The following is a 12,879-nucleotide window of genomic DNA, read 5'->3' as shown; positions in this document are numbered from 1 at the left end:
CTTGAGAGCAAGATAAGACCACTGGGTCCTCTCATGCAGTTCTTGGGTTGTGATTCAGAGTCTATTCTCAGCATGCTCAAGGCACTCTTATTTTTTAAAATCCTGCTAGAGAGAAAGAGAGTGTAGATCTTTCTGACCAAGGCACCAGAAATGGCATGCACATACCTCTTTGAACATGACATAGGCAAACTTTGATTAGAAAGACCACAAGCAGATGATAATGGGTGGGATTGAAAAAGATTATTCAAGATCAGATGAAAGGATGGTTTAGAAATTCAACCAAAGCAAGTCAGGTTAACTTTATACAAACAAACAGAACAACTCCAGATGTGAATGGATATTTAGGAAAAAGAGGTTTGACACTGAAATTCTTTAATTTGGGATGAGAGTTATTTTAAAGCCTTAAACCTTTGATTTGGATGGCTCTATCAAATTTGAGAAGGATTGGGAGCAACTAGGAGGATGAAAAGTGGGTAGCGGGTGATTTTTGGAATGCTATTCAGAGGAAATTCAATGAAGAGTGAAGAAGCCATAATAGGAAATACCTGTGGTTGCTTGGACCATCAGGGTCTGAGCATGCTGCCCACCAATCAGCCCATGAAGGTGGGCAGTGTAATTAGAAGAAGCTTTGAGGTTGGTGATGACAGAGCTGCGAGACACCCCAGGCACAGAGAGCACTATGGTCTCCTGGGGGTGATCGGAATTACTAACTTCTATAAGAAAGCTATCAAAGGCAGACTCCTGAGCTTCCCACGAGATGGACACACTGCCCCAGGTCATGTTTGAGACAGTGAGGTGGCTAAGAAGTGGTTCGGCTACTAAAGCAAGAAAAAAAAAAAAAGAAAGTGTGTCAATTTAAAACACCATTATAAAGTCAAAATCAAAACACTTAAGACTAAATCCATAAACTTTTAGACTTTACCCTTTGTTAATGGTAAAATAATTTGTCCCTTGTTGAAAATCAGTTTGAGCCATGAGAAACAAACATATATGTTTGTCTAATTTTCTCCTCTAAGATTTTTTATACTTGAACCTGGCTGAGATAGGAACTGGATAATGTTGACTCTCTGCCTTATCTGTGGACCACCCTGATGATAATTTGTAGCCTCATGTAGAATGAGGACAGACGCTCTCTCAACCATGGGTGAGACCTAAATGACAGGCAGTTTTGATGCTACAATGTCAATCCTTTTCTTGGATTTCCCAGACTATGAGTCCCCTTTTTGTAAACTATAAGGAAAAATTATCCTGTGTTTGTTCTGTACATATTGTTTCTTCTTTTTTTTTTCTAGTTTGTGATTTCTTCATTTACCTCCCAACAAAGGGCACTGTCTAAATTGTGCTAAGAATGCTATTTTGAATGTATGGGGTTCCCCTTTCTAAATTCACATAGGGTTCTCTTTTACTGCATGGCAAAGAGCATCTGACTTAGTGCACATCTCACAGACACCACAAATTTAAAGTGAGAGCAGTTCATTCTTTTGTTTTTTAAACTAAGTCCCTTGTTTGAACACAACTATTCTACTTTTATTTTTGCCATTTATCATTCACTATTCTGAGGGCAAGACATCATGGTCTGGTCTTCTAGAGGTGGTGTTGGAACTGGGGTGATCTGAATGGCATGGCTGCCTCCTGCACTCATCTGATAAGCAATCTTTGCTGTTTCTCTTTACTTTCCCAATTGGAAAAAAATACTGAACACCATCAACATGATTATTAAATCACTGGTATATTTGGGTATTGCGAGGTCCAAGAGACTAGGAAGACAAAGACACTAAGATAATACGAAAGAAAATTTATAAGACCTCTTCGACTGAGGTAGACATCTTTCAAAGTCAAGAACAGCTCTTATTATATAGCTTTTTAGTTATCAGAGGTTAGAATTCTTTTCTCTAGATTCCATACGGCAAACTAGACTGAACTACATTTTATGCTGTAAACATCCTGGTCAGCAATAAATCAGGCACATGGCTTTATGGCAATCCATTATTTGGGCTGCTGTTGGAAAAGAGTTATATTAAACAGCACTTCAGCCTAGCACCATGGAAGAGTTAGTGCCCCGTGGCTTGTACATCTATGGGCGAGGAGAAGGAGAGGCTTCACCCTGCAAAGAAGACTGTGGAAAAACTGTGTTAGAAATGGGAGAATGCACATATACCTGTTGTGGCTGTGGCACTGATGGTTTTGGTCCGGATGCTGGGAGCAAGTCCAGAGAGGTAGACAATAAAATCAGTACTAGGGGGTAGCCCTGAGATATGGGCAGTTCGTTCAGCACCAGAGATATTATATTCCACAATCTCCAGCAACCTATTAGAATCAATAATTTCAATGGTAAAGGTCTCGAAGATCCCATCGGTAGCTGTCCAGGAGAGACTGAAGCTCTCGGGAGTTATGTCAGAAACATTTAAGTTTCCGATTTCAGGTTCTTTGGCTGAAAAAGGAAGGGGTAGGGGAGAAGAAACAAATAAATTTGGGTTAATTATGTGGCTGTGTTTTAAGATTGAGGTTGTTAATGGAATCATTGCTGGGTAGAGAGATCTGATAGTTCACGGCTATGATGGAAGGAAGCAATGTTACCAATTAGTGCCAAAGAGAGAGAAAAAGCAGTTTTGTTAAAAGAAAAATTAGAGAAAGGAAGGTATGGCAATTAGATTTCTCTACATGCAGTTGCCACATATAATCAGGCCCTGGCCAAGAAGATGTGCTGAATGATCTTATCAGGAACTGTTGCATCTTAGTCACATATGCCTCTGGGAGCCCTCCCTCAGGGTTGCTGGCCACTGGTCAAAAGATATGAGTCCTGACAGCTTCCAGTCTCTTGAATTGCATTAAGGAAACCAAGATTACTCGATGCCCCCCACAAACATTCTTTGCTTTGAAGGAGCTCCCATCTATTCAAATGAGAGCTAAATAATTCTGATGCCATTACGCTCCCAAGGTGGTAACTTGAGGCTTCTGATTTTGCGACTTAATGGGAATTACCAATTTCTCAGTGTAATTCTTGGTATTTTTTTTCATGCTTTAGACAAGGACCAGCCAACCATTCTCCTATTCTGTTAAAATAACTTGTCCTCTCTTAACTGCTGCTATGCAGGCCAAAAAGGCTAGTATTGCATTGCCAACCAAGAGGGCTAAGCCAAGGCAAGGCAGTTTAGGCCATCCCTTTCAGCGAAGAAATAACATTTTGTTTGAAGATGGTCCTGCCAGTGCTTTCCCCAGCCATAAGAATAAAACATGCAGAGGGCAGGTAGGAGCAGGGTTTGAAAAGCTAGTACTGTCTCTTTAGCAAGAAAGAAGGCTCCTGGTCTCTGAGATCCTTCTAATAGATTTGTTGAGATACAGTTCAGATGGGATGATGGACCTTCCTGCGCATAGGCCAATTCATCAGTGGCAAGAATGTTGCTATTGTTAAGAAGAAAAACACACACACATAAAAATGCCGAGGACACCCAAGCCACAAGATCTGCAGAAAAGATCAGAAGTGGTGGGTGATTACTTTGCCTTCTGGGAAGGGATGGTTTATGGGTCTCAGAAAAAGGAGGCCCGGGTGCCTTCAGAGTAGCCTCGGCTGCAAATTCTAGGCATTTCAGGGTCACTGTCCTGGCAGTGGTTGCCTGTGCTTTATATTTCTTTATCTCAGTGAAAATTAGTGAAATGACTGAGGTTAAAATGCAGAGCTATGCTCTTGCTAGATTCAACTGGGACGTACAGGTATGCATTAATAATTATTTTAAAAGGGGGGCAGTCATATGCAAAATGAAGCAATAGTCTCTACTGAACTTCAAACCCATGGTGTCACATAATAAAGATGAGCAATGGAAAACTGTGTTGGGGGAAGACTGCTGACTTTAGCAGGCTCCCGGGAAACACTGAAGCCTTGTAACAGGGGTAGAGTGACGAGTAAACTATAACGCACCCTCCTGGGTCTGGGGCTGGGAGTTTGCCATCCAAAGGCCAACACTCCAGAGAGAAACTCTTGATTAAAACAGCAAAAAGGGTATCAGTTCTTTGACATTCATAGCCCAGGACATTCCTTGTTCCAAAAGCTGGTGTGTGTACTTGTGCTAATGAATGGCTTTCTCTTTGGTACAGTCTCCAGTCATAATTGTGTAATTTCTTTTTTTTCCTTCTGGTCTAGCTATTTGCTAATTTGATGTTCTAACAATGACTCAGTATCTGAGAGAATTGCCCGGAGGAGGGTAATTCAGTTCTCTTATTATACTGGCTACGTTTTAAAGAAACATTTCTTAAATGCAAGAACCACAGTACCCATATCCTTGAGGGATTTAGAGATAGAAAAGCACCGTTTCCAACTAGTAAAAGACTCTCTAAAGTAAATAATCTGTGTTCCACCAGAACTCATATATAGGGAGGGAGGCTTTTAGTTATATCCAAGCACTGGATAAGTGAATTAAAACCATCAGGCTGATTCCTGAAACAAAAATTCATCATTCAAAAAAGATGTAGAATCAGTCAGGTAAAGTATGAAAGGCTGAGGGGCTGGAGATCAGAAACGGCAACACCTGTATCATTCGCCATCCACATGGCAAAGGCATGAGGACAAAGGCATAGCCCACAGGGAGGTCTCTGAGCATGCACAGCCGGCCACTGAAAGGCACATGGAAAGGATTCAGTTATGGCGAGATGCTGACTCCGCGCATGATCTCTTGGAGAGGAAGCAAAGAACCTTGGGGAGAAAGCATTGACAGGGAGAGGAAGTACCTGTGGAAGCCTCAGCAGAGAGTACTGGTGTTCTATAGCCCCGGATCACCCCATAGATGGAGACTGTATAAGGCGTGGCAGCCTTGAGGCCCGGGATGTCCACAGCCCGGAGGCTGCCAGGCACCGTGAGGTTCTGGGCTGCCTCCACTTTGTTGACCTCCTGCACCTGAATGACAAAGTGCTCATAGGCCTGGTCAGCTGCGGTCCAGTTGAGTCTGAGGCCATCCCAGCCAACCTCAGACACGGCTAAATCTCCCAGCTGTGGGAGCTCCTCTGAAGAAGGATAGAAAGGTATTTGTCAGTTCTGTAAACCAAAAATTAGGAAACCAAACATCCCACAGCCTGACTCTAGGAAAGAGAGAAAGGGGAAAGATAATTTTTTTTTTTTTTTTAAATTCTTGGTCTCTAAGCATTTGCAATTTGAACTGTGGTTCTCTGGCCACAGTAGTTTTCAGGTGTTGAAAATGGCCAGAAAGGGGAATATCTGCATGGTTTATCCTCGAGATGGCAAAGACATCTGCACCAATGCACAACCCACAGGGAGCGTGTATTACCAGCAGCTTAAGTTCACATGGAAAAGTAGGATTGTGGGTTAGGGTAAGAGATATGGGAATAGCTATAAGTTCAGACTTTGGAGGCAGGTGGTCCTTGATTGGAATCCCAACACTAGTGTTTGCTGGCTGCGTAATCTTGGGCATATCACTCAGCTTCTCTCTGAACCACCCTCTCTTTACCTTTAAATGGAGCTGATGGTACTGTTTCATGGGATTGTGTGATGATTAAATGGTAATATTTATCAACTTCTTAGTATCATACCTGATACATGGCGAGTGGCCAGCTTAATAAATAAATTATTGTTTGAGTGTTTTCCCTTGGAATTTCTTACTCATGTCGGGGAGAAATGTCTGCTTTATTTCATTATTTGTAATTAGAAAGATAATCTCATCACTAGCCACTGACTGCCTGCCTGGGTTGATAAAGTGTATGCTATCTGAGGTGTGAACAAGTATGATGTTTTTTCTTTGGTCTTTTATCAGCTTTCAGGGATCAAAAGTTGTGTCCTGGGTTCCCAGCTTGTTTCTTCTTCCACCTTTTACTGCTTGTACTTTATGTCTAAATGAAGAATGGCTGTATCACGGAGCAAAGCTGTTTGTGTGAAATGAGTGTGCCTACTTTTAATTAAAAGAGAGGATGTTTTTCGCAGTAAATGGTGCAGAACAGAACTCACTATTAGTACTTCTACAAATGTAGAAAGGAAATTTAACATAGTTGTTATTGGTGATTTAGGAAGTTTGGATTTAGGATATGGAAAATCCCATTGCTTTGTGGGATGCTTCTGAGGGTTAAATGCAATCTCTCAGCCACTGTTTTGAAGGCTGAAGTGGCCACAGGTTAGAAGTTAGGGAGGAGAATATCTGCAGGCATTTCAACCAAAAAAAGGTGAAAGATATAGGTACTTGTTCTTGGGTGTCCAAGGATTCAATGCACTGTGAGAGTCTGAGCAACCTCTTCCTTTTAAGAAGGGTTATTTTCAAACTGTGATCCACATAGATCTGGGGCTTTTCTAGAAGAACTGTGTTGAGAACATGGGTGGTGGTATCTCCCTCTTACTTCCAGGCTCACCAAGAACAGCTGTTCACGTATCTGTCAAATAGTAGGGTTCCTTGGAAGATTTCATTTGCAAAAGGAGTTGTACTGCTAAAAACAAAAGTTTGCAGACTACAGAGGAAGATCATGAGCATCTTGCACACAGGACACACCTGACTCAAAGGCCCTTTTTGCTCTTATTTGATCTGAAGATATTCCAGGAAACACAGGAATACAACCTGGCCCCCTTATTTTTGGAATTTTGTGTAGTTTCTAGCAACCACCAAGTTTAATTTGTTATATAAGAGCAAGGAAAACAATTTTTTTGAATTGGGTGATTTGGGTTGCATTATCAAAAGGCAGCATATGTAGAGTGGGGCATGGGCTTAGGGGTCAGCACAGAAACCATATTACCAAAACGTTGGCCCTTTTTCCCATAGCCCTTTTTGAAGCTATTTCTAGATACCTCATGTACAGCACAGTTTTCTATAACAGATGGAGCAGCATATTTTTTTTCCTTTTTTTTTTTTTTTTTTGAGATGGAGTCTTGCTCTGTCACCCAGGCTACAGTGCGGTGGCACGATCTCGGCTCACTGCAACCTCCGCCTCCAGGGTTCATGCCATTCTCCTGCCTCAACCTCCCAAGCAGCTGGGACTACAGGCGCCCGCCACCATGCCCGGCTAAGTTTTTATATTTTTAGTAGAGACGGGGTTTCACCATGTTAGCCAGGATGGTCTCAATCTCCTGACCTCGTGATCCACCCATCTCAGCCTTCCAAAGTGCTGGGATTACAGGCACGAGCCACCGCACCCAGCAAGCAGCACATTTTTGGTGGAAAATTGAGAGGAATTGTTTTTACTTCCCAAATTGAATGAAAAGCATTGAAGTCAAAGGTGGCTGTCCTTTCTTGGAAATGTCCCTACTTTTTGTATCTGTTGAGGAGAGAGTCTTAGATAGTTTTAGCAGAAGCTAACTGCATCATTTCTAAAGGTTATTATGTAGAGATCTGCCTATCAGTTGGGTGTTAGTTGGTGGCTCTGAGGCTAGTGATAAGGTTTTTCTAGAAAGTTCTGATCTTATTTTTGTGCCACAGCCCTAATGTTTGTGCTATTTTAAAAATCATGACTCTGTTGCTATATGATAAATTTAGCTATTTGATATTCAATATTTACTACATGATGGGCACTTTGCTAAGCACTGACATTCATTAGCTTATTTATTGCTCATGACAGTTTCCTGAAGTAGGGGTCATTGCTGATTTAAAGATACAAAAAGGAGGCTCAGGGATGTCAAGAAATATACCCGAGAATAGAGGCAGGGTACGCTAGCTCATGCCTGTAATCCCAGCACATTGGGAGGCCAAAGTGAGAAGACTGCTTGAGCCCAGGAGTTCGAGACCAGCCTGGGCAACACGGTGAAACTCCATTTCTACAAAAAATACAAAAAACTCAGCTGAGTGTGGGGACTCACACCTGTGGTCCCAGCTACTGTGCAGGCTGAGGCAGGAGAATCACTTGAGTCTAGGAGTTTGAGGCTATGGTGAGCCATGGTCACACCACTGCATTCTAGCCTGGGCAAAAGAATGAGACCCTGACTCAAAAAAAAATTATATATATACTAGACATATAAGTATATATATATACACACACACTATATATATAAGTATATATATACACACACTATATATATAAGTATATATTTGTGGGTGTGTATGTATGTGTATCTATATAGATACATACATATATTTCCAAGAATATTTAGTCAGTGAGGTAGAATTCCAACACAGACCTTCCTGAGTTAGAGATTCATTCTGTCTGTCAACAACACTGAGGTAGGATTCTGCCTCACAGGGGAATTTTCTCTATTTCAATGACATGCTGGCTCCTATCACATCTCCAGTCTGGGAGGAGGGTCATATACCTGTGATGACCTCTAAAGCAAGGGGTCGAGTGCTGTGGCCCCTGACCTCGCCATGCAGGGTGATTGTATAAGGAGTGCCAGCCCTGAGGCCTGGGATTTCCACGGAGCGCAGGCTGCCAGGAACGGTGAGATTGTGAGCCTCTTCCACCTGGTCAGCCTCCTGGACCTGAATGGTAAACTGGTCATAGGTTCCATCTGGCGTGGTCCAGTTCAGTCTGAGAGCATCCCAGCTAACCTCGGTCACTGTGAGGTTTCCCATATCTGGAACCTCCTCTGCATAAGGACACAGAGTTGCTGAGTTACTTAAAAAGGCAATTGCACTCTGAGATTCAGGTGAGATGGCATTTTGGCTAAGGTTGGGATGAGTTGTCTGGTTAGTGTTGATTATAGACACATGATTTACAGCAGGTGTTGAGCACACTCAAATTGTTGGCACTAAAGCCAGGGTTTTTCTATTCAGCTTTTGGGAATGAAAAGTAGTTTTAGGAATTGTTCACAATTTCTATTCTTGACATACAAATAGGGCTATGGGGAGTCCTTTGGTGTTCTTAAAATGAGCTCATGAGCTCAGAGCTATTTTTTCTTCATTTACAGGTTGGGCTTTCCAACTTTTTAGATATTGTGACTGAAACTTACTTTGAAAGAAAAGTCACCTCTCACTTTTTTAAAAGAAGAGTAGGTGGAATTTTCGATAGAACTGGGCTACAACTAGGACTTAGCCAAATAAGGGATGTGACATTTAGGAAGAAGCAGAGATGATTCACTGGTATTTCCCCAAGGTGGTAGGAGCTGATCCCAGTTTAAAGCAAGAAAGTGCTTTGATTCCTCCTGAGTGGAGACAAAGGGGAGGAAGTGAATTAGTGAATTCATCTAGAATACCTGTCAAGACTTCAACAGAGAGGGGGGTTGTGCTGAAGTCCTGAGTGACCCCGCGGATGGTGATGGTATAACGAGTGGCTGCTTTGAGCCCAGGCAGGTCCGTGGACCTCAGTCCTCCTGGGACCGTGTGGTTCTGGGCTGCCTCTACTGTGTCAGCCTCCTGCACCTGAATGAAAAAGTACTCATAGGCCCCTTCAGGAACAGTCCAGTTGAGTTTGAGGGCATCCCAGCCCACCTCGGCCACCATGACCTCTCCCAAATTGGGAGTTTCCCCTGGAGAAGGACAAAGAACTAGTTTAGTCATCAAATCACACAACAAGATCCAGGGAATCTTTAATGCAAGAATAAGCTGAATAATAATATTACTGAAAAAATGTGATTTTCTTTAGATAAACATGCATCATGCAACTCTTTAAATTTTAGAAATGGAGCAAAGAGAGGGAAGTGTTGGAAAACATTTTGTTTGTTTTTTAAATCTTAAAGAATTGCCTTAACCCTCAGTAGATGAGAGAATTTTGTGATTTTCTTTCCCTTTCATATACAGAGCCTGAACATCCTTTAACAGGAGGGAGGCTGTTTATGGAGCTAAAGACCCTCTCCATGGGAGCTGTGTGTTTAGTCCCTCAGGTTGAGCTCTGTACAACTCCCAAGGGTGTCATTCATGTGGAGTGAAGCATTAAAAGTTGCCTTGGGGTTCTGTAGTATAATGGCCTGGTGTCACAGTTAGACCCCATAGACATAACTAGTGGCAGAACAAGTCCATTCCAAAGCTAGTCGTGTCTGATTATTCACGGGCAGTTTCCTGCTGGGAAAAACAGAAGCTATAAATAGAAAGGAAAGAGATACCTGTGGAGGCCTCAGCAGAGAGCACTGGTGTTCTATAGCCCTGGATCACCCCATAGATGGAGACTGTATAAGGCGTGGCAGCCTTGAGGCCCGGGATGTCCACAGCCCGGAGGCTGCCAGGCACGGTGAGGTTCTGAGCTGCCTCCACCTTGTTGGCCTCTTGCACTTGAATGACAAAGTGCTCATAGGCCTGGTCAGCTGCGGTCCAGTTGAGTCTGAGGCCATCCCAGCCAACCTCAGTCACGGTGAGGTTTTCCAGTTCAGGGGCTTGTTCTGAATAATGACAGAGATGGGGTCAGTTAAAGTATTCCTCAGAAAGTTTTGCTTCTGAGAACCTGGGAATGGCAAGCCCAGTGCCACATCTACAGGCCATTGCAGTCCGAGTGCCATACTTTGTTCACTGCATCCCCTACTGGTGCTGTCCCTATTAAAACACAGCAGGACAACAATGTAATATTTCTATTGCGGCCAGCCACAGTGGCTTACGCCTGTAATCCCAGCACTTTGAGAGGCCGAGGTGGGCGGATCATGTGAGGTCAGGAGTTCGAGACCAGCCTGGCCAACATGGTGAAACACTGTCTCTACGAAAAATACAAAAATTAGCCAGGCGTGGTGGTGGGAGCCTGTAATCCCAGCTACTCAGGAGGTTGAGGCAGGAGAATCGCTTGAACCCATAAGGCAGAGTTTGCAGTGAGCGCCTTGCACTCCAGTCTGGGGGATAAAGTGAGACTCTGTCTCCAAAAAAAAAAAAAAAAAAAAAAAAAAATTTATTTTGCCTTACGCATATTTGGGTTTTTCTCTTGGAAATGGTATTTTCCTATTGATCAGTGTCCTGCAGATTTAGAAAACTATACGTTTTTGTTAGCAATGCTCTGAGCTTCAGTTTTCATTTCGGAACATGTCTTGCATCATAAGGGGGTGGCCCTCAGTTATTCTGGGGGTCTTGATTTGAGCTGTCCAACCTTCTGTATTTTGAGACAATTGGCTCCTCTTAGATTCCCTTCTTTTTTGAGAGGCCAAGGTGGGCAGATCACCTGAGGTCGGGAGTTCAAGACCAGCCTGGATAACATGGCGAAACCCCATCTCTGCTAAAAATACAAAAATTAGCTGGGTGTGGTGGCATGAGCCTGTAATCCCGGCTACTTGGGAGGCTGAGTTAGGAGAATCGCTTGAGCCCGGGAGGTTGAGATTGCAGTGAGCCAAGATTGAGTCACTGCACTCTAGCCTGGGTGACAGACTGAGACTCCATCTCAAAAAAAAAAAAAAAGAATCCTCTTCTTTTTTGTGCTGCCTCAATATCCTATGGGAGGTCTGCTTTATAGTTTATATTGGGATTTCATCAGTTTCTAGGGTTCAAATCATTTACATAGATCATATTAGTAAAGATCAGAGACACATTGACACAGTATTACTAAGCCTGAGCTGAGGAAAGTGATGACGCTTTGAAAAACTGTTCCTTATTAGAAAAAAGAAAGAGGTCCTGGCAGAAGCAGATCTTATGAAGCGCAAGTAAAACTGAACGCACCCTCTTCATTCATCTCCTTAATGCACAAAATTCCATAAAAACTCACTGGTCTCAACCTGACTTAAGGGAGATAACTTGCCCAGGGCTGAGCTTAAGTGGACTTTGCATAGTTTAGGAAGGAAAGTATTTCTCTGGGAATGGATCCTATAAACTAGAGAGTAGAAACTGCCTTTAAATCATTTAAAAGAACAAATTGTTTTTTTCTATTTATACTTCACATTGCTGCTAATTTCAAATGAGTCTTATGTGTCCATTAGAGCCGGCTACTAACTTGAAAATCTTAGCTTGGAATTTGATTGAGGATATCCTTTCAGAGGAGAAAATATTTCTTTTCTAGAATTGATTTAACTCAGACGTTTCCAAGTTCTGGGGAACATTCTTCCTACTTGTTTCACATTGTCAGAGCATACACTTCTTCAAATTTTGTTTGATCGAGAACAGAGGTCCACAAACTGTTACCCAAGGCCCACGTCTGGCCTGCTATTTTGGTAGTCAGCAAGCTAACAACAGTTTTTTTAACTTTTTTACATGGTCGGGAAATAAATCCAAAGAAGAATATTATTTGACGGTGCATGCAAGTCATATAAAATTCCAGTTCTGGTGTCACAGATAAAGTTTTATTGGAGCATAGCCATGATTGTTCACTTACATTGTTGATGGCTGCTTTTGTGTTACGAAATGTGCAGTTGAATAATTGTGATGTAAACTGCCTGGCCTGTAAAGTCTAAAATATTTACCACCTGGCCCTTTACAGAAAATGTTTGCAATGGTTGATCTTGAATGACAGTCTACAGACTCCTCTTTAACCCCGACTCATGTCCTGAAGCTTACCCCCGAGGCTCCAAAGCAGTTCTTAACCACCTAAACATGGTCTTTATGAGAAAGGAAGGACCCCAAACTGCAAGTGATGTATCTAGATTTAGGAAAAGAAAGGAGGTGTCAACTACCTTTAATCCTGCTGGGCATTGTGAGGCCAGAAACAGTATCTGATATAGTAATTTAATCCTGCTGGGCCTTGTGAGGCCAGAAACAGTGCCCTGATATAGTGATTGTACCCTTGACCTTGGGATTTAAACACAAATACACTCAAGAGCATGTCCTTCTCAAATACTCCAGCAGTTCTGATGCAGAAAGAGGTATAGGACAAAACACAGCTAAGTGAAAATTAAATCAGTCCTATGTCTTCTTAGCTCTCCTTCTTATCCCACTTTCCTGTTTTTGTTCCTCTGCTGTCCACTTGTCAGGAACTAATCTGTCATTGACAGCATACCCCTTCATGTGAATTAAGTTACTTTCTTTCTTCTGCGGGTGTCTGTCTTTTAATCCTTATCTCTAATTGTTACATAAAACATATTTTTTTTGCTATGAAAGAAATTTTAAATGCCCCCTTGCAAGAAAT

General features: G+C 42.4%; 1 protein-coding gene across 3 annotated transcripts in view; it reads right to left on the bottom strand.

Moving 5' to 3' along the window:
• Positions 1-12,879, bottom strand: part of TNC (tenascin C) — a 98,274-nt gene that overhangs the window by 34,467 nt on the left and 50,928 nt on the right. For 2 of the 3 annotated variants that reach the window (XM_025359135.1, XM_025359136.1), the window contains 5 exons: positions 9,956-10,228; positions 9,110-9,382; positions 8,231-8,503; positions 4,723-4,995; positions 2,159-2,431 (listed from right to left, as the gene is read on the bottom strand). In XM_025359135.1, the coding sequence (XP_025214920.1) occupies positions 2,159-2,431; positions 4,723-4,995; positions 8,231-8,503; positions 9,110-9,382; positions 9,956-10,228 (1,365 nt within the window). The remainder of the gene's footprint in view (positions 1-2,158; positions 2,432-4,722; positions 4,996-8,230; positions 8,504-9,109; positions 9,383-9,955; positions 10,229-12,879) is intronic. The other variant, XM_025359137.1, reaches the window with a different exon arrangement.

Source organism: Theropithecus gelada, chromosome 15 (assembly GCF_003255815.1).
Source record: "Theropithecus gelada isolate Dixy chromosome 15, Tgel_1.0, whole genome shotgun sequence".
NCBI lineage: Eukaryota > Metazoa > Chordata > Mammalia > Primates > Cercopithecidae > Theropithecus > Theropithecus gelada.
The sequence above is the reverse complement of the archived record's forward strand: the minus strand, read 5'-3'. Positions and strand labels throughout refer to the sequence as shown.